This window comes from Varanus komodoensis, unplaced genomic scaffold (assembly GCF_004798865.1).
Source record: "Varanus komodoensis strain SLA01 unplaced genomic scaffold, ASM479886v1 scaffold1, whole genome shotgun sequence".
Classification (NCBI taxonomy): Eukaryota; Metazoa; Chordata; class Lepidosauria; order Squamata; family Varanidae; genus Varanus; species Varanus komodoensis.
In genome coordinates this window covers 93,923,943-93,945,775 of record NW_025335268.1, presented here as the reverse complement: position 1 = coordinate 93,945,775, position 21,833 = coordinate 93,923,943, and the positions used below count along the sequence as shown (strand labels likewise).

The 21,833-nt window shown below is 42.3% G+C and overlaps 1 protein-coding gene across 1 annotated transcript; it reads left to right on the top strand.

The window, feature by feature from the left end:
* The first annotated feature begins 1,206 nt into the window (after window positions 1-1,206).
* Window positions 1,207-18,511, top strand: TCTN3 (tectonic family member 3). Its single transcript, XM_044436162.1, has 14 exons — window positions 1,207-1,407; window positions 1,572-1,710; window positions 3,273-3,388; window positions 5,632-5,762; window positions 6,289-6,397; window positions 9,139-9,257; window positions 9,607-9,642; window positions 10,035-10,109; window positions 10,225-10,350; window positions 11,234-11,329; window positions 13,726-13,823; window positions 14,272-14,437; window positions 14,872-14,997; window positions 16,264-18,511. Exons 1-14 carry the CDS (start codon window positions 1,224-1,226, stop codon window positions 16,489-16,491), a joined length of 1,749 nt encoding a protein of 582 aa, XP_044292097.1. The 5' UTR covers window positions 1,207-1,223; the 3' UTR covers window positions 16,492-18,511.
* Window positions 18,512-21,833: the final 3,322 nt, after the last annotated feature.

The following is a 21,833-nucleotide window of genomic DNA, read 5'->3' as shown; positions in this document are numbered from 1 at the left end:
CTCATGGTCCTTTGCTTCCCCCCCCCCCCCGCTTTTTCCAGAAGCTCAACTCTAGCTCCAGGCTGCAAAGCATTGTAGTAGTTGTTGCTTTGAAATACATGTGTCTTTTCCCTACATATCCCCTTTACACACGCATGCACGCACTATAGCAGCCTTCCCTAACTGATGCCTTTTAGATGCGGACTCACTGGCTGAAGGACAATATGAGCTGAGGTCCAGCACATTTGGGTGACCTCAGATTGGGGAAAGTCAGTCTGCATTTTCCAAGTACATTAATGATACTTTCTAGTTGCAGTACTGCCAAATTTACAGTAAAAACCTTAGAGCAGAAATTGGAACTGCCCATATAAATCAACACAGAAATCCAGGATTTAATCTTAGCTGTGACAGAAATCCACCCTGGCCAAACAAAAAGTAACAGCGAAGATAGGACATGCTTTAATTCCGGATTCATTTCCTGTAGATTTTATTCAATTACTCTAACTTCCATTCATTTCAGTGAAACTACTATAAGCAGGACTTCATAAACAGTGTCTTTAGAAGCTTTGTGACACTTAACAACACTCTGCTAACGCCAACAAAGCCCCTAATTCAGGCTGGGAGATGGGCAGTAGCTGAGAGAACGCTACATTGTTGGGTCTAACAACCGAACAATGTAGCCATTAAGACTGCAAGTTAGAAGACTGCAAGTTAGAAGCGAGGCTGCTTGTATTTCTAAACGAATTTCCCCATTATAAACAACCCTTCAATGGCAGCATAAAATCATTCTCTCTAGATTACCCCTTCCCCCTATGATTTCATCCACCGAAATTAAGCACCTAATTGCATGCAAACTCCTTATGCGCCATTCTTGCAGGCAGGTACGTTGCATTTCAGTGTTTTCACATTCCGACGGTACGTATTTCGCACAAAGTAAGGCCGGAGTTGGACAGCACATGAACAGCTGCCTTTGTTGTCACTACTTCTGAAGAACCTCGGCCACTCAAGCACAAAGGCTGATTGCTCCTTTTTTCTCCACATGCAGCTCTCCCTCAAGGCGCCACACGGGCGGGAGAAAGTATCGAGACCGGAAGTGACGACTCCAACGGCTCTTCCTATCTCTGCTTCGTAAATGCAACTCCTTCCTAGCTCCGCTGCAGTTGGGATCGTGACGTGCTCATTCTGCGCTCGCGCGTTGTGAGGCTGCGACGCCGATCTCTTAGCAACGAAGAAATGCGTCCGTTATGGCCGCGACGGAGCCGCTCCTCGCTTTGTTGCTCTTTCTCCGGCTGTCGGTGCTGGGGTCGGCGAAGGCTGAACTGGAGATTGAAAACGGCACTCTCAGAGCAGACGACTTTCCTACGAACGCGACGGCTCCCAGCGAGACGACCGAAAACCAGAGCGCGGAGAGCCTCGGGCCTCGAAACGGTGAGGGAGAGGCTGTCGATGGCTCGGGGCAGTCGATGTTGTTACCCTCCCCCGCTTTGGGGATACGTTACTGAGCCCTTTTCATGGCTCACGGCCTTTCCGGCCCTCTTGATCCCTTATCCTCTTTTCCGTTCACTCTTGTCTCCCCACCCGACAAAAAGCAGGACTGCTGCCAATTTGCTCGTGCGACCTGCACCCAGGCTTTTGTGACCTCAACTGCTGCTGCGATTCTAGCTGTGGGTCGGAATGCAACCTGAACAGCCCCGAGTGCCCCTTTTCCTTCTGTCTTCCAGGCAGCATCAGGTGAAATAAGTTTATGTAATCGCTATTAAGTGGGTAGGCTGTGGAACCAGAAAGGAGTGAGCAAGTTTGACTTTCCTCTGCTTGGTGTTTGCGTGTGTGCACTTTTGATCCACATGTACTTTAGGGTAGCAACTAGATTGAAGAGCCAATTAATCTGGCAACAGTGAAGTCTAGACTTTTGGGAGAGGAGAGACTTGATTGCTTGTACAAAAGAGTTCTGGAAGGAGTGACAGAGATATGCTTTTTGCAAATAATCATGTGAGTTTTAGCAGATTCCTCTCTGACGTTTCCTATGTGTTATTCAAGTATGTGTTCTGAGTATGGCTGGTAGGTTTGGAAACTGTGTCGCTTGGACTGCATCAGAGAACTGGAAGAATTCCTTTCTCTTTTCTATGAATATATGGAAAGGGGGAAAGGAGCTTTCTCTGGGTTGCTATTACTTCTGCCTTGGTTTGTTCTTGGAAATGTATTTGCAGGAGGGCTTATGGTTGGGTAGTAAGGCATACGCTTTATATGCACAAGGTTCCCAATTCAAGCCCTGACATCTTTGACTAAAATGTTATTGGGAAGCTGGTCTGGAAAAGTCATCCACCACTGGACAGCTGGTGCCAGTCACAATAGAGCAGACTTACCCAACCTGCTGCCCGCCACATGTTTTAGATTTCAATTCCCAGTTTCCTGACAATTTGCCACGCTGGTTGGAGCTGATGTGAATTGAATTCTAAAACATCTAGAGGTTGGGTGAAGGCTGTGAGTAGATAGCAATGAGCTAGCTGGCTCAATTGTGTATGTCATTGTAAGCTAGCTTCAAATTTTTAACCATCCTGTCACCTAATAACTGCTCCAGGCAATATACAAATCACATAAAATAATGGTAAATTGCATAGATGATAAAATCAAAGCAGCCAAAAGTATTTAATACAGTGTGCTTAATGCAAAGTAGAGATTGGCATTAAAATTAAAGAGCACTATTAAAAGGTCAGAATAACAGAACCATCACCATTGCTTGTTTGAAGCATAATAAGGAGGGGGCTGATCTTGTCTCCTGGAGAGATAGTTCAAAAATCAGAATATCACTACAGAAAAAGTTTTGTCTCAAATTCCCATCAACCTAGCCTTTCTCGGTAGTAGAATAAAGTAGCAGGGCCTTTGATTATGATCACAAATTACAGGCAGGTTCATACAGGAAAAAGTGGTTTTCCACTCTATAATATGAAACTAAAACCTGTAAGATTCTACACACTTAATGAATGTTATGATTTTTCCAGGTAACTTTGACACTAAGCAGATTTGTATGGCTTCTGTATGGTCTCCTTGTATCACAAACAGCACAAAAATATCAGCAGGAGGAAAAGCAGCTCTCTAATTATTTATAATACTGCACTTCATTGTTTGCCAGGAATATAAAAAAGGCTATTCGGTAAATGAGTCTTTAGCCATATATGTTGCATTTAGCCATATATGTTGCATTTAGCCATATATGTTGGACAAAACTGTGTGGAATAGACTTGAGTCTGCATAAACAATGTATGATTCTTTGGTTTTTGTTTATTTTTGCTTAGGGCTACAAGTCATATATGTCTGGAAAAATCTCTCATTTTCCGAAATAACACTCCTTATCGTACTGAAATCCTTGCTGATGGATGTACAGTGCTCTTCTGTATCCAGCTAAATGACTGTAAGTTTGGATCAATCTCATGGTTGCTGTTCTCATGAAAGACTCTTCTCTGAAGCCATGTCAGGAATATAAGTGTAAAATGTGCTGTTCAGCATTTGCTGAAGATAGAGGAGTATCATAGCCTTTTGTTTATGTAGCTTTTCCTTTTAAATCTTGTGAAATGAATTCCAGAATTTCTGAATAGATTATACAACAGATTGTTTTTCTCAGTTTGTGTGAATAGTCAACCCTGCTTTTTATAACTTCAACATTCTCCTATTCCCCTTTTTTTTCTGACAGTAAAATGCAAATACATTGGGGTTGGGTTTTTTTAGGTATCCCTTTATTTAAAGCATTAGTAAAATCCAGTAGCTAAACAAAATGTATTGGTTTCCTTTTGTTAGATCTAGATTTATTTTATGCTTTAATTTAAGAAGACCAGTGAAATCAATGGGAATTAATTCAGTTACGACTCATCTGCCTGCAAGCATGACTAAGACTGCAATGCTATGCAGACTTACATGAAAATAACCCCCATTGAATTTGAGTTTTATTTATTGGCTGGTCAATGACCAAATAAAGGATTGATTGATTGATTGAGATTGAGAAATAACCCCCATTGAACTCATTGGGCATGGACATGCATAGAATTGCATTTTAATCTGAATCCAGATCTATACCTTTGATTTTCATGTCCTTGACTGTTGTCCTGCTCGTTATATCCAGCTTGCCACAGAAGTAAGCATAGACTCTTAATGGGTTTATTCAGTTAGATGAATCTCATAGTGCAATTGAAAAGGTCACTGTTTTGCTGATTCAGCTGCAAATATCTGCTTCATAAAATCGGATGTCATTCTGTTACTAAAGTGACTAGGACCTGACCTATGCAGTTCTGCATACTTGTTCTGTAAACACTTCAGTATTACCTTACTATAATAATTTGCTGGTGTGAAATTGATGTTTTATGAAGAGTGAAAGAGTGGATGCTCTCTGCTAAACCATAAAATACGTTACAAGGTGCTATTAGCAGACCTGCTTTCCCCTTATCTATTTCCTCAAATAATCTTACATGGTTTTTGCACTCTACTGAAGAGCAGAACTACCCAACATTTGTGCAGAAGCACTGAGTGGCTGCTGTTGCTTCAGTACAGTGCTTAGTAATTTGTAGCAGCTGAGCCAGAGAAACTTGTACTTAATCACAAAAGTTCCTTAAAACTTTGTTAAGGAATAGTGAAAGAAGGCAATAAGCAGAATCAAAGAGTTTACAGACTATGAAATACAGTTTGCCCTTATATACTAAATATCAAATCCCCAGAAATTTAGTGGTTCTGGGGAGTTCTATGTTAGTAGCTGCAAGGATCCTCTTAGTAAAAGCTGGGTGATCAACATGGATACCTCTTCTGGTACAAAGGAAAAAGTTTGGACTGCCATGGTGAGAAATAAAATAACTATTTTATTTTAATCCAGCCTTTGTACCAGAAAATGACACTCAAAGTTATAATTTGCCATGGAAAGGCAGAATTAACTTAATAAAAATATTGGATATCATTTATCTATTCATGGGATAGGTTCTGGCCAGGTGATTGAGCAACTGCAAATATACTGCGTTTGTATTATATTAAATTATTATAATTGTCTTGAATACTCATTCTGGGAAACAATTTTTAAATTAATATTATTAATGACTAAAATTACTCTCCTGCCTTCCATTGGATGTCCATAATCCTCTAAGTTCAGGTGGCTACAGGTAGCTACATTGGATGGAGTCATAAAAATATTCATATATATGTTCTTTATAAAATTAAATTTGGGTGTTTAACAGTGTATTTTTAAAAAAATAAAATGCATAATTACCAACTTAAAAGCAATAACCAAATCGGCATACTATCCGTTTCACTATTAAAACAGCAAAGTAAAACTTGAATTCCAGTGTTTAAGCCGACAGCACCCTCACAATACTATTTTATATTGCAAAACATTACAGTGTATGAAATAATTTTAAAAATCATGAATTGATGTCTAAAAGAAAGGAAAGGAGGCACCAAGAAAGCCTTCTGGAGAAGGGTGTTTTATAACCAGGGTATCACAGAAAAACTGCCGCCTTTCAGCATTTGGAAGGGGCAGAAGGATAAACTTCTAACAAGCACTTAGTCTTATAACTTGCCCTGAAAAAGTACTGGTTGTATCTGTAGTTTACCACTGATGGATTTATGAAGTGAATGATGCTACTGTTGGGCTTACTTTTTTCTCATTTCTACATACAGCAAGACTGAATTATTTAGAGAAGCCACAAGCGGTTACAAAAGAGAACTTTGCAGCCCTTTCAGCACAATATGGAGGATCATCATTTATCTCAGTAGAGCAAGTTCAGCCATCTCCATTTCCCTTTTACCGGGTAAGCTGACTTTCAGCTAGCAGTAAAGTTCTGCTTAGGAGGAAGAAGAGGATGGTGGGTGAGTAGTAAAGCAGCCCTTGCCAACCCGTTGCCCTCCAGATGTGGTTCACTACAACTCTTACTACAGTGAGAGCTGTGGTCCAAAATATCAGGAGGGAACTAGGTTGGCAAAATGTTGTCATTTGATACAGCACAACACCATGGGTTATTTTACAGAATCCCCAGATACTGGCCAGAAACTTCCATCATGCCTGAGCATTGGCACATTGGCTGGGACTAATAGGAGTTGAACATCTTCAGCGCTTCAGATTCCCTAGACAGAAGTATTCAATATTAGATTTTCTCTTTCAGTCTCTATCTTTCTTCTGATTTTCTGGGATGATGAAGCCTGCTTAGTAGTTTACAATGTAAGCTTGTTCAAAGGCCCATCTTCATGAGTATAGTGGAAAAGGTCTAATGAAGTCAAACTGATATTTATCCTGTGGTCCTGGATGTGATTTTTTCATCTCTCCTGTTTCCATTTCAGGTGGGGGACCCCATTCAGACATACTTTCCTTCAACATCTGTATTGAGTGTACTCAAACAACCAGTAGGCATGGGAACCAGCCAACTTTGCATTGATGAGAATCCTGCAGGTGAGCATAGGGATTTCAGCAAAGTCCGAATAGTTGTTAGCAGTGATTCACAGATTTTGCCTGTCTTGGTAGCTAGCCACTGAGAGGTTGTAAAAGTGACTAAGATTCAGGTTTCCTGTGTCCTGCTCCAAAGAACTAGGAGTAAACAACCCCCTTTTTGATTATTCACTGTTTGCTAACTGGGTACAAGGAGAGATTGGCCCAAGTTACAAAGCAACCTTTCTGCTGTAACCTGCAACACAGTGTACATTCAAACATAAGGTACAGCCTAACTTTATTTTTAAAGAGGCACATTCCACCATGGACAGCCAGTCATAGTGGATTGTTGTGTCATCTGGTATCAAGAGTGTTTACCATGGGGTGGCTTTTGGAATAAGCCATGCTGAGAACCCTTGACTTGTAGTGTTTTTCTTGCCTGCAATGTCTTACCATGTCTTCTGAACCTAGGGGACATATTTTATTACAGGTAGTGACAATCAACTATAGAGCTGCTTGAGAAGAGCAGCAAAAATCCCTGTGCCTCTTACTTTTTTTGTGATCTCACCAGTGGCTGTCCTTCCAAAAATATTGATATGGCATTTTGGAAGGACTGTTGCTTGTTCCCTGGCTTTAAAAACAATCTGTGTTTCAGAAATGTGCAGTTGGGCCCATAATTTTTATTATTTTTGTTGCTTTTTCACAAGTATACTCTTTTGGATCTCTGATATGTATAGTCTTTGCTGGTCAATTTCCTTGCCTATTTCAGGTGTCAAATGATGAAAATGGAGAGTAAAAGCTGAGGGAGTAAGTGCACAGAAAGACTGTGCGGGCAGGGAAGGTTGAGAATTTTTTCCCCTTAGTGATGTGATCCTCTTGGTTTTAAGTGTTGAACTGACACTTCAATTGCCCTCTACCCTTTCAGAACTTTCAAAATACTCTAGCTATGCCAGAAATTTGAGATACTAACTGTTTAGCTTTTTGTGGCTCATTTTTGGAGATCCTTACTGTGGTTCCCTTAGCAATTTTTAAAAATACCCTTAAAAGGAAGCTGCATGGGTTGAAGTGAATACAGCCCCCTTGAGTGGGGGAAGGTGTAAGTAAATATGCCACCCATATTGGTGCATCTCATTTTGCTACCTCAGTGGATTAAAAGAAAAACCAGTTGCAAGTATCTGTGATTTTTTTTTAAACTGAGAAGAAAATGGAAGGAAATGTACACAAATGTAATGGCTTTGAAAGTAAATGGAGGGGAAATTTGGAACAGCTTATGCAGGTGTGTAACTTTTCTCTCTATTTACTTCCCACCATCAAGTTTGTGGATATTTGTTTGGGTTTAAAAAAAAAACAACCTGTCGGGGAACTTTAGTAAGTAAAACAATTCCAGCCAGGAGGTCAGGCTCTAGAAAGGAGCAAAAGCTTGGTCAGGTGAGATCTTCTCTAGTAAGGCAAGTTGTTATATAGGCTAGGGCAGTGGTGGCGAACCTATGGTACGCGTGCCACAACAGGCGCACACAGCCATCTCTGTTGGCATGCAAGCCAAGTCGCCCCGGCATCGCCCCGGCATCGCCCCAGCAGCTGAGCATCAGATAACAGCGCACATGGGGGCCATGCACATGCTCGGAAAGGAGTAGCGGCACCAGGCAATGATGTCACAAGCCGCGACTCATTAGCTGCGACTCGTGCAAGCTTTCGCATGGCCGGTCAGTGCACAGTGCTGCCAAGGGTGTGTGTGTGTGTGTGTATTTGCTTGGAGTGGCTGTGAGTTGTTTTTTCTAAACTACAACCTCATTTTTCAGGTTTTATTGTAGTGTTTGCACTTTGCGATAAATAAGTGGGGTTTAGGTTACAGTTTGGGCACTCGATCTCCAAAAGGTTCACCATTATTGGGTTAAGCTTAGAAAAATTAAGTGTCCTGGCATGATTTTGATGGTTGGAGTGTGTTTAGAATGGGCAGAAATGTTGAGCTGTGCAGAAAAATCTACTCAAGGAAGGCTTTTTCAAAATCGCCCTCTTTTCTATGGTATAAAGGGTTAGGGGAGTGCACCAGGATAGGGTTAGTCCAATGGTGGCGAACCTATGGCACGCATGCCACAGCGGGCAAGCAGAGCCCTCTCTTTCTGTATGTGAGTCAAGCCGCCCCAGCATCACCCCAGCAGTCAAGCGTCAGGTAACAGCACACATAGGGGCCATGCGCATGCTTGGCAAGGAGTAGCGGCACCAGGTGATGATGTCACAAGCCGCGACTCATTAGCTGCGACTTGTCTGAGCTTTCGCATGGCCAGTCAGTGCATTATGAAGGAGATATATATATATTTGCTTGAACTGACTGTGAGGTGTTTTTTCTAAACTAAAACCTCAGTTTTCAGGTTTTATTGTAGTGTTGGCTCTTTGGAAAAAAATAAGTGGGTTTTGGGTTGCAGTTTGGGCACTCTGTCTCTAAAAGGTTTGCCATCCCTGGGCTAGGGCTTTATAGTGCCTGATAGACAGAAATTGAATCTTTGTTGTAGGCTTCTGAAGTATTCAGCAAGATGAGAAAACTTGTACTACAATCTAGACTGTCTCTTTGAGGCAGAGAGCTCACTCAGCCAGCCTGTGGTTGACACACAGCATATATGGTACAGCCAGGTGACATGATGCTGGCTCCTGGCTACTGGAAGCCCTGTTTTAAGACCAATACAGGTTGCCCCTGTTGATTGTACTTGTGGTCTCCTGCTATTTATTACTTGTTTTTCTTCCTCTTATTTGGCTTATTAATTTCATAGGTTTCCTGGAGAGTAAGAGCACAAGCTGTATTCGGATCTTTACTGACCTGGTGAAGAGTTGTACCACTGACCCTACACTGGATGCAGCTTCATACTACCATCATTTCAGTGTGCTGAAGGTGTCATATCACTCGTCTCCAGTGGACTGTATTATCTTGCTCTTCTGGTGTAATATTGACCATCTTTTCTAGTGCAGCTCTTTTGGTGCTGCCTCTCCAATGTAGAATTGATTTTTAAAAGCCTTCTCTTTCCTTTTTAATAACTTGAAAATGTTGAGGAAACAGTTGGAATTCATGCTGGACAGCTTCAGACATTAATAAGATTTGGCCTTATGGAAAAGGATGGCAATTCCTAAATAATGCCTGCATGAGGCAACATTGTAATAAATGTTGTCACACTGAGATAAAAGCTTTGCAAATTGTATGTTTCTGTACAGACACCAAAGCATATCTGGCTTTTCCCTTACAGGTTCCAGTCAACATGACTATTTTTCAACCCTTACAGGTGAGGTTATGTCAATAATAGTAATTCCTTTTCTTCCTGAGTTATGAGGATCCCCCTCCCCCCCGAAGTTGCATGTAGTTCTTTATGAAGTTTGTGTCTCAAAAGGATCACTAGAAGAAATAACGCAGTAAATTGACTGGGTGGGAAGCAGGGTTCTAAATATATGCAAATAGATGTGGTTTGGATGTTGGTTTGCATATGCATTGCTGTGATTTTGCAGTAGACTTGAATCAAAACAGGCAGAAATATCAGGCTGCAAGCAGGGGAGCAGTTGTGGGCACTGTATGTGCAATATGGATACAAGCTGGGAATTCTGGGCTTTAGTATGGTTATGAAAAGATGTGGGGTCAAAATGATTTTTGAAAATTGAAAATCTGCTTTGGTGTCCCCAGGTAAACATAATCCCTGTTTCAGAACCTGCATCACCTTCACTGAATGGCAGGACCTGCCACAACATTGTTTCTGAGGTACCTCATTAGGTCAGCAAATGCTCCCCTTGTTAGTAGAGGAGAGTGCAGATGGGACAAGGTCTGTCCCAAGTTCATGCCCTGCCTGCCACTGACTGGCATGTCATGTTTCTAGGTGGTATATCAGGTGGAGTTCAATGGGACCCATGGAATTCAGAAGGTTTCCGTCCAGTTCAAACTGGTCAGTATATCTGGGAACCCAGGAGTCACACTGCAGCAACACTTTTCTCTGCATTTTGGGGTCAGTATCTATTCTTTCATGCTTCCTTATACTGGGGAGTAGTGTCAAAGTTGGGGCTGGTGGGTACAGATGGATCTTTTTGTTCCTTGTGCTTTGTCTAGTGAGAGAAAAAGTCCGCATCATTGTGGGCCTTGCTGTATTGATGGTACGGAAATGAGCTGGCTGCTCATAATTCAGAAGAGGCTTCTGAGAGGGTCATTTCATACACATTTTAACCATATGTGCTTAGAGAAAGGATTGAGTGTATGCTGTGGAAGAAATGTTATGGAGATGGTGGAAGCCTATGTTCTTTTCAAGCTCTCTTATCTTTTCTTACAATTGTTTTCTTCTAATGGCTGCCACTTTCATGGAGGGATTCCTAACTGGACAGTATTCTTCCATTGCATTCATTCATCTGTCTGGTAAATGAATGCAGGAGCAGCTGCATTTCAGCATTTGTGTTGCTGCCTCTAGGCTAATGTATAGTATTTGAATGCACTGTTGTAAAAATGAGTGTATCTTAATGGTTAGAGTGCTGGACTGAGATTTAGGAGACTTGGGTTCCAGTCCCCTCTCAGCAAGGAAACCCACTGAGTAACTTTGGGCCAGTCACAGACTCTCAGCCTAATCTATCTCATAGACCTGTTGTGAGGAGAAAATGGAGAAGAGGTGTAAGCTGCCTTGAGTTCTTTGCAAGAAGAAAGGCAGGGAATTCATGTAATGATAATATTGTCAGAGTTTCAGCAGCAAAAGTTTGGGCATTTGTTGGCTTTGGTATTAGTGGACTCAGTACCTATATCTCTGGCATATTAATTGTGTTACTAATTATTACATTTCAGCATTATGTAGAGGATAATATCATATGGTTGGCATCATTCCCCCCCACCCCATTTGTCTCTTGCAGAGTAGGATCCCTTCTTTCACCAAACGGAGAAGTGGAAATCCTGGCTATATCATGGGAGCACCACTAATAGCTCTCCACAATGGCAGCCAGCAGCCTGTATCCTTCTTAGTACAGTGTTTGTTTTCAATATGTCTAGGGCCCTGATCAACACCTGATTCCATTTTGTGACTAGGGACACAACAGGATCACTGACAGAAGTGACAAAGAACCCCCTAGGGCTGACTGGAAACCTATTTGATCTGGAAGTCTTCGGTGGGTGGACCATTCTAATGGGTCCATCATTTCTACAGGGTACAAAAAGGGGCTGTGGTCTTAGGCTTGCCTAGGTAATGATCTGACCAAGTCAAGACTGAGGGTGCAGAAACCTCAGTCTTCAAAACCATCTGTTTACTGCTGAATATATCAAGTGTGCACCTGGCAGAATGTGTGGGTCCAGAGACCAACTTGGACAGGCCCATGGCTATCATGGTTGACATGAATTCCTGGGCAGCAACAGACACAAACTGGACTCAAAAGCAACATTGAAATCCCCCAGGATTAACAGTCTGGGGGAATCTGAGACCAGTTCTGTGAGTTTGGCCAGAGATTCTGTTAGGCAACATGGTGGTCTATATTTGATCGCTGGCAGAAGTGACAACCCCCCACCCCACACACACACACCTTTGAATACACACACTCAATGTATTTCAGCTCCTTAATAGGATAGATCGAGCCAGCCAGTAGTAGACAGGGCCCAAAGCAAGTGGGTAACCCCTTTTCTCATTCTATAACTATTTTCTCTTTCTTTCTGCTCTTCTTCCTTCTCACACAGTTACTCGCCAAGAAAGGGACAAATTGCTTCTTCCAGAGGACTTCTGAAATTTTCCCAGGGGTCATAGGTTGCCCACCCAGTTGACAGTTGTATGTTACAGAGATCTTAGTGATATGCCCTAAGAAAACCAAATGAAGGGTTTTGATTTCTCCTTGTGCTGTATTTTGGATTACTGAATGTTTGTAAGGAAGTGACACTGTCCTGTGAGAGCCAAGCCTAGAATTAATGTTCAAAGCTCAAGCAACAGTTTCCCATTTTAACCTGCAAATGAGACTAAGAAAGCTCACTTTTCTTCCTTTTTCAGTCCTTATCTGCAGTGAGGAAAAATAGCTATACTGTGTTGCTAGGTCAACTGATCTCAGTTCTTTATTAAAAGCTTTTCTAAATGATGCTTATGCACTCATGATTCCTTACTTTCTATGCCTGGATTTTTTCTTCTCTTTTGAGGTCTACATACTTTTAGCCATCCAATAACTGCAGTTCAGTGGGTGATATGCAAATCAAGTCTATTGCTGCATCTTTCTGTTTTTTCAGTTTTTGAGCCCACTGGAAAAATCATGTGGCTGTCACCATTCATAGAATCATAGAACAATACAGTTGAAAGGGCCAGAGGGCCGTCAGGTCCAACCCTGTGCTCAGTGCAGGACTCCCAAGTTAAACCATCCCTTTCAGATGACTGTCCAGTTGCATCTTGAAAGCCTCTAGTGTGGGAGAGCCTACAACCTCCCTAGGAAATTGGTTCCATTGTTGTGCTGGTCTTCCTCTTTGTGGCAGACTTACTAACATATTTCCCTTTAGTCTTGTCTTCTGGAGGCTAAACATGCCCAGTGCTTTCACACTCTCATAGGGCTTCATTTGTGGTCCCTGTTCATAACTGTTGCTATTAGGTGAGGATGGGACCAGCACTGCAGAATGTGAAGCTCCCTCTTAATTATGTTATGGAGTACCAGATTAATATAAACTTCTAGAGGAATGGCTGTGTTAGCTTGTTGCAGAAAAAACAATAGGCTCCTGGCACCTTATAGACTAACAGACCTACTATGGCACAAGCTGTCATAAACTAGAGTTGAGCTGATCAGATCATGAAGTGTTATTCAAGAGGGATGCACACGCATATGGGGGTGGGGGAGTGTAGAGTGAAGTACAGGTAGTACTGTCTGTGACAATTCAATTAAAGCTTGATAGTAGGCAAAATAAGCAAAGTAATTATTCACAGCAGATAAGTATGAAGAGCCTGGTTAGTTTATTAAGATGTTGCCAATGAGATGGAACCAACAAGGAATTATAAGTATGTCAGGTTTGTGCATGGGAAATGCTATTTCTTAAATGTCCTGATACAGTGCCTAAAATTGACCAACTGACAGTGCTGTTCTTTTTTACTTCTTACGTGTGACACTTAATCAGCAGCAGAGAACTCTCTTTAATGGGACAAAGCATTGTGGAGTATTTCATATTTGCGCTTCTTTCAGTCATGGAGGCTAAAATAGTGGGGGACTTGGGTTTTTTTCTTCATTGAACTAAAACAGGTTATCTTAACTAATACCTACTCCAGACCCCTAGGAAAAGAGATGTTTTAAAAAAATCAATATGTATAGAAGCTAAAATACTGTTGCTGCAGTTATTTTCTCTCCACAAAACTTAAGAGTGGCTAGTTTTCTTCTTGACACTGCTCTTTCCTCAGGTAACCGTTTTACAGAATCAGGACAATGGCCAGTGTTCAGTAACCGAGAGGTACAAAGTACGGTTTGGAGAGAATATGATAACAGTCTGCCAGTTCAGGTAATGCTCTTCATATCCTCTTACGTGTTTGCACACTTGTTCAGGGTTCACAGTTAAATATAACAAAGCAGGATTGTTTCCTGTTTAGTGCATGAACTAATTAATTTTGCAAGGGTTTATTTTCTTGTTCCCCATTGCAAGTTGTGCCTTCATTACATCCTGATTTATTAATATTCCACAAAGGTTCAACTTCTGTAATGTTTGGGATTCATTCACTTGAATTCTGAATGTCTTTAGCTCAGGACAGCATCTTAGTGTCCTCATTTTGTGCTTTTCTTGCCCCATTTTCTCAATGCATAAATGAAATAACTTGTAAAACCTTTGTTTTAAAAGAATTTAATATAGCAAGGCCAATTAAATGTCACTGCTATTTCATGTGTTTCTGTATGATTTAGGTTACCCTGAAACAACATACACATGTACTCTCTCTGTTCTGTCTTGGTTACAGTGTACCCTTTAAGCTGCAGGAAGCAAACTGTACACATCTGCAGGAACTGCTATATGAAGTCTTCCAGGGAGGACAGAGCCCAGGGAGCTTGGCAATAACTGGTAATGCTGTCTCAGGCCATCCTGGAGAATGGAACAGCATCTTCACCCACAGATGCCACATCCAGGTAACACAGAAAGACAGCAGGCTGCTATGTCTCTGGCTTCCCCTTGTAAGCTGTCCCACAGCATGTGAAGGATAAGATGATAACATTTACTCTTTAGGAGAACTCTTTCTTTCAGCTTTGTGAAGCAGGAGCATATTGTGTTTTGCCAAGGCCAGTAGCACATGTATAATTCCTACTGCACCCATAAAAATGTCTTAACTGGGCCAAATGCCCTGCTCTATTTTCTGTTGTTCCTCCCAATTGAAGGAGAACTGCTGATTTCACATTCTGAATCCCCATGTATACCAACTGTCTCTTCCCATTTTCCTCAGTGGTTAGACACAGATGCTGAAATAATCATGGATCTTCTTTTTACCACAGTTAATCTGTTAATTACCCAACAGAATTACTGCTCTTTGAGATTACTCTTACTTAATTTTTAAATTTCTCTATAGGGCATTGACTGTATGGTTCCCTTGTCCCTGGAGATTCAGGTGATTTGGGCCCACGTGGGCCTCCTGTCTAACCCAGAAATTCAAGTGTTAGGAGGACGGTACTATTATCGCTGCAAGCCTCGAAAGGTTTGTTTTCTTAGTTGCTTTGGACCTGTCTAGATAGAATATAAAATGTACTGCATACATGAGCCACAATGAGTCTTAGCTAGAATATAAAATGTACTGCATACATGAGCCACAATGAGTCTTAGCTACTTCAATTCCCCTCTCTTCTGTGTGCTGGAGGAGGAGATCAAAAGCTTTTATTGTGTCTTAAAACTAAACAAAATTTGCTGTTACATCCAAACTCAAGAACTCTGGTTTGTTTAAACTTTTGTTAGTTTAAAATGTGCTTTATGATCCTGGCTTGATTGCTTACAGTTTTAAGTAACAAGAGAGCCCTGGGTTTAGATGCAATAAGGAACTGTGATTAGATTTAAAGCTGGAAGTGGATGGTTCCTGTCACCCTCTCTAATACATGCCAGAGGAGGAAATGGGAAGAAAGAGAATGCAAGCCCAAGGTTTGATGTGGCTTATGCATATAACACTCAGGCATGGTTTACCATCACACAACTTCCTCATTTAGCTCACTCCTATTTTTAAAGTGTTTAAAAAGGAAAAACAATCACAATGGCAAATCAGAAATCCTACTACTTAACTAGCATTTTAGGAAAACATTGGGGAGAAAAATGGAGGAATCTACTTAAGTCTAGAGGAGATCTTGGGGAAGATGAATATAACTCTTATCTATGGTATGTAACTTAATCTGCTTAGACCAAAAGTTCTATACTTCAAGAGCTTTGTTCTTCATTTAGTAAAGTACCATCAATTGCCACTGTAATGCTCATGAGGGAAGCAAGTAGCTTTCAGACTCACAGCTAATGGAAACAAAACAGAGGATAGAAGAATTTTGCAAATGCATGTCAGAATGTTTTGGCTAAGGTATGGGGGGATATTAATTATGCTCTGCCTACTTTCCTTCTGCAAATTCCCGCTTCTCCAGAGAGGACAATTTTATTAGTGGGAAGGTGATAGCAAGGAAAATAAATAGTTTTCAGTTTTCTTTGTTGTAAAGTAGCTTGTGCCACCATTCTGAGCAATAGCAAGGAATAATATTCATGACACGCCACTTCTTTTAATGTACCGTCTCCCTATGCAACTGTCTCAGGACTCTCTTTTTCTAAACTAAAAGAAATTAAAGTTTTGATTTATGGTCAGCTAAGAGGAAAGTGGAGAAATTTTCTCCTACATTTCTCTCCACTGTTGTTCCCAACTGCCCCAAAGCTTGGATATAAGAGAAGAACTAAAACAAAATTCTGTGAGACATGATATTTTGTGTTTTTTTCCTTCCAGTCCCTTGGCATATATACAAACGTTTTGTCTTTGACAACTGCGGCTTCCTTCACAGATGTTACCAAAAGGCCAGAGCCGCCACGTGGTCAGCCCAGAGTCTACTGGAAACTTCCATATGATTTCTTCTTTCCTTTTAAAATGGCATTGAGTGGGGCTGTGAGCAGCTCAGGCAGCCTGGCTGGTACTCTGTTAGTGTCCTTGATGTTTCTCAAACTACACATCTCATGAACCAAAGGGACATCTTGCTATCAGGAGAATTAAGATCATAGAGCCTTGCTATGATGTTACCAAGAATCAGCTGCCGTCTTCCACGGTGAAGGAGTGTGCAAAACTGTCTGCACTACTAATGGAGGGAGAAGAGCAGAATCTGCGTGTCAAGTGAACTGACACAAGCTAACAGCCATGGTGAGCTGGTCACACACATATATGACAATAAGCCGTCTTGAGGCTTTTGCAAAGGACAGCATATAAATATCCCAAATAAATAAATAAACAATTGGGCATGCAACCCATGATAGTAAATGCTTTTGCCTTAAGGGAGGTGCCATATTTGAAGTGCCCGCCCACCCAAAAAGAAGAGTAGGAAGAATTTTGTAATTTCCATTCTCTTTTGCCTTCTCTTTTGTTAGTGGGAAGCTTGGGACATTTGGTAATGAAATTATTTATCTTTAGGGGTTATCCTTAAAAACTGATACTGTTCCAATAATCATGCCCTTGTGTCATTAGTTCCTAAAGCACGAGTTCTTTGCCTTTACCTTACTGCCCATGATAGGCTGTAGCCTTTCCTAGAGGAGTTCAAACTGGGACATGATTACTGAACAATGAACCTCTCTGTGATACCTGAGGCTGCTGATTTAGTTGTTCTGGTGTTGGATTTGACAGGACTTAAATGCTCAAGAGTAAATTCTCAAGCGTATCGTATAAATTTAAGTATATAGTAAGAACTGGGCTTTAGTTTTATATGTGCTACAATCTATACTCTATAGAGATTTCCCCCCTAATATGTTACACTGTTAAAAAGCCTTAATAATGAAATCCAATACCTAAAAATTGTAAAATTATGAAAGCATGTGTCTTGGGTCATCCTGTTACAAATACACATCTCTCTGACACTAATGTAGTATAAATAGAATGCCTATCCTACTTCTTCAAACTATGCTATAATTCCCAAACCCCAGCATGTTTTCTTTCAGTCATGTTACTTTGTGTTTCTCTAGGCCTAAGTAATTGGAGTAGGCCTGTCCTAATGTATGGATTGCATCATAGCATTCCCCTGGAATGGAAAAGGATCCAAGTTCTTCTCCAGTATTTGGAATCATATACACATATTTGTTGTCACACAACCATCATCTTAAAAACTGCCCTGACAAGATGAGGGACTTGCTATCTTGAAGTAACAGGATTAATGCCTCTGTACATATGAAGTCTTCTAGCTTGAGGTATACTGCAAGCCAATAGTGGACTTCTACTACTGTAGGCCTTGCAAGACCATGAAAGTAAGAGCAAGTCCCTGTAGGGCAGCCTTCTGTAACCTGGTGCTGTCCACATGTGTTGGACTGTAATTTTCATCATCCCTGCTTCACTGGGTGTGTCCGCCCTATTTTTCTTATGAAATTTTACCAAATATATCACTTTTCTGGAAGATACATGTAAGGTAGAAGAAACATTTGAAAAGGACAAGTCAAAATATGACTACCAGCCAAAGCTATTGGGTAACCATTGTTGATACCAATTGATTTATCCATTATGATAATATGGTCCAGATAACTTGGGCTTTCATAGCCATCTTTTCAAAAACCTTCTAATGATAGGGACTGGTTTTAGCATGACTGACATGGCTTCTTTATTTTGTGTATACTTTTGTAAACATTTCAATTTAAATGCTTTAAAAATTAATGCTATTTTTATTATAACAGTTTATAAGAAGGCTATATTTTTTTACACAAAAGCAATGTTTACAGAATTTAAATTTTGTACATTTCATTGCTCAATTACTTCTGTATGTAAGGGAGTTTCTATGAATGAAGTATATTCCCTTTTTAAGAACATATATTTTGTTCAAGGTATGTCCTTCCCTGCCTTTTGATGAGATTTATAGTAACTGCTGGGAAGTTGTGTCCACATGTTTAGTTCAAGGTTAGAGTTAGTTCTACAAACCTTAGTTTTGAAATGAATCTATCTCAAACTTTGTTTAACAAAAGCTCCATAATGCTCTTTTTGTCATTGTGCATTAAACCTAAAAAACTCATTCTGTCTCCCTCATTTACTCTTTTATTTGTACGTGTATTCCTTGAGTTGACATTCAAGTATATTTAACTGGTTTGCTGCATATTAGCTATATGTAGTCTAAAGTAAGTCCAGTTTAACTATAATTTGCTTCTAAGGGATGGTACTCAGGATTGCAGTGCTAGTTCTGTGCCATTCCATGCATTTTATTTTTATGGTTTGTGTTTCTTGGTCTCATTTCTGTGGTGCACAAATCTGAGTTCTGCTTGTGAGGGACACATGATTCCGGTGTGTGGCCCTGTTGTAAACTACATTTTACCTGTCTGGATTTAGGCTACATGGAGCACATAATAGCAAAGTCCATCTTTGTTGACTTTATCAGTTTAAGCATGAGGCCAACTCCTGCATGGATAGCCTTTAGGAACAGACTGTTTCCTGACCTGCCTCTGCTGTCTCAAAAGAAGCTTGCTTCTTGAGTTCCTTTTTTCCTTCTCTCTGAAAATAAACCAGTCTTCTGATAAAACAATATGATAATAGCTGTTTAAAGTACAGTTCATAGGTCCAAACTGTCCTTCTGTCTTCTTGCTTGGGGGACAAGTGCAGACCACTAAGTAAAGTATACCGCATGCCTTCAAACACTTGCAGCTTAAAAGGGGCTGTCCCTTCATTTGTTTCAAATAACGTTGGGACTAGTTTTGTGGAAGAAAAACAGGTGGACATGGCATTATGTTCTTGTTAGCCAATAGATTCAGCTGCATGATCCTTCTGTAGTGAGCAAAGGTCTTAAGCGCTACTTTATTCCATTCTCTAAGCAAGCTTCCCCCAGTTATCGGTGCACATCCAGAAACAAAAAAGTGATCCTTGTGCCACTGCTTAGGACACTCAGGTGAAACAATTCCTTTTCTGTTCCACCTCAGTACTGGTTCAAAATATGTAATGTTTTAACATTTTTAATTTAAACACACATCCCATTTTGAAATGTATAAATTAATTCTTCGTCGTGGCCTCTGTGCATCACACATATGGGTACTGTGCCTGCGCAGTGCCTGTGGCTGGAAGATTGATAGCTAACGGTTTTTGGAGGGAAGCTCCGCTCCCCCTCCCCCTCCCCCCTGTGGCCTTTAAAGAGCAGAACGTCCGCCATTTTGTTCAGTCTTTGCGACCGCCGTTCGCTGTGCCTCGTGCCGCTTTCGACTTTCGCTTCGACTATTACCTCATTCTCGAATTGTCCTCTTATCCTAGTTTTTTCCTCTCCTTGCTCCCAGCTTATTATTCTGTGTAGCTTTTCTCTCGTTATTTCTTCTTTCAATCTATCAAAAAAAATAAAAAACAAAAATATATACTTATCCTCTTCACTCTCTCTCTTTTTCTTCCTCTTCTTCTGCAATGGCGCAGCGAGCGGCTTTCCGCAAATGCGCGGCTTGCAGGTCAAAAATGGCACCAACTGACCCACATGACCTATGTCTCCTCTGCCTGGGAGAGGGGCATAGGATGGATAAATGCGTGCATTGCCTGGCCTTCTCCAAGCAGGCCAGGAAGAACTGCGAAAACCGGCTTCGGAGGCTCCTTTGGGATCGGGCTCTGATGCAATCAGACCCACTCGTTGCCGTCCCAAAACCTGGCTCCGCTTCTGTGGCCCCACCCTCACGGCCTTCGGACGAAGGTGCATCTGCTTCAGTGGCCCCCTCTGCTTCACCTAAAAAGAAGCATGAAAAGCGGAAGCACGCCGAAGAGAAGTCGGCAGGCCATAAGAAGTCCAGAAAGGAGAAGGTCTCCAAGCCTCCAAAAAAGTCTGAGACCTTGGACCATCCGGACCGTCCCTGACATCGGAATTCAGAACCGATGGGACCCTCGGCACCAGTGGCAGTTACGGTACCGACCCCGCCCGAACCGGTCCTCCAGGAGGCTATGCGGGTTACCCCTCAAGGGTCTCCCCGCCGTTCGGTTGACCTCCCACCTGTACCCCTTCCAACTCTACGGGATTCAATTTCCGATGGGGAAATCCAGGACTCCCCTCCTAGGGTGGGGTCACCGACACCCATGCCCGCGGTGACGATGGAAACGGACGTTGGCCTGTCTCCACCAGGGAGCCGGAGGAGCTGCTCGGTAGAGCAATGCCCGGAGAGTTGGCGTCGCCCTTATTACCATATTTGGGGCAATCCGCACTCTGTAGGGTACTACCCTGCTCCCAGGGCACGATCATCCCCTCCACCCCGTGACCAACTGCAATCAGTGGATTCGAGGCGGGTGCCACCTTGATCCCCACAAAGTGGAAGCAGACGCTCTTTCTCGCCGGCAGAGTCATCATCTTCAGCCCCACCCTACTACGGTGCCGATTCGGCTCACTCGGAGGTCGACTCAACCTCCCCGGACATCGCTGTGACATCCCAGTGTCCTGCGTCACCCGACGAGTCCCATGTCTCCTTCGCGGAGCTGATGTCGAGACTTGTCCAGTCCCTGGACATTGACGCTGCCCAGCACTCAAGACCATCGACGGACAAGTTTTACGACATCGTCCGCGGGGAGCAATCGACATCTATCGTTCTGCCGCTCATAACCACCTTGCAGCAGGCAATGACGCAGCCCTGGGACCTGCCATCACATCCTCAGCTGACGTCCAGGAGGTATGAGTCGATGTACAGGGTTCAGGAAGAGGATATTCCCTTCCTCCTCAAACACCCGAAACCGAACTCTGCGGTCATCGAATCCTCGCAGGGCAGAGAGGCGAGAGGACACACGGCACCGAGAGGGCCGAAAAATAGACTCCCTGGCCAGGTGAGTCTATGCTACTTCGGGCTTGGGGCTTCGCATATCAAATTATGAGGCGATGTTGGCGAGATATCAATATTTTATTATGCAGCGCCTCCACAACATCGCCTCCACCCTCCCAGACCACCAGGGTGATCTCGCGAAGGTCCTGATCAAGGAAGCCATGCAGGTCACGGTGCAGCAGTTATCCACGGCAAGGCACCACGTGGATATTGACTCCCGGGCCTTGGTTGGTGCCGTTTCTCTTCAGAGGCATGCATGGCTCCGGAATTGTAATTTCCCGGAAGAAACCAAGCGGCAGATAGAGGAAATGCCTTTCGATGGATCCGGGCTTTTCCATTCTCGAACCGACCATAAGCTCAAGAAGCTCCATGAATCGAGGAGCTCCATGACGGCACACAGGATGGAGATCCAGTCTCACTCCAGACGTAAGTGGTCCTGGAATTGTCCATCCTACAGGCAATCCTATCAACCGAGGCAGCAGCCTCAACACCACCAGCAACAACAACAGCAGTGCCGCCGTCCTCAGCCCCAACAGCATTTTCAGCAGGGCCGCCGTTGTTTTGACGATTGGA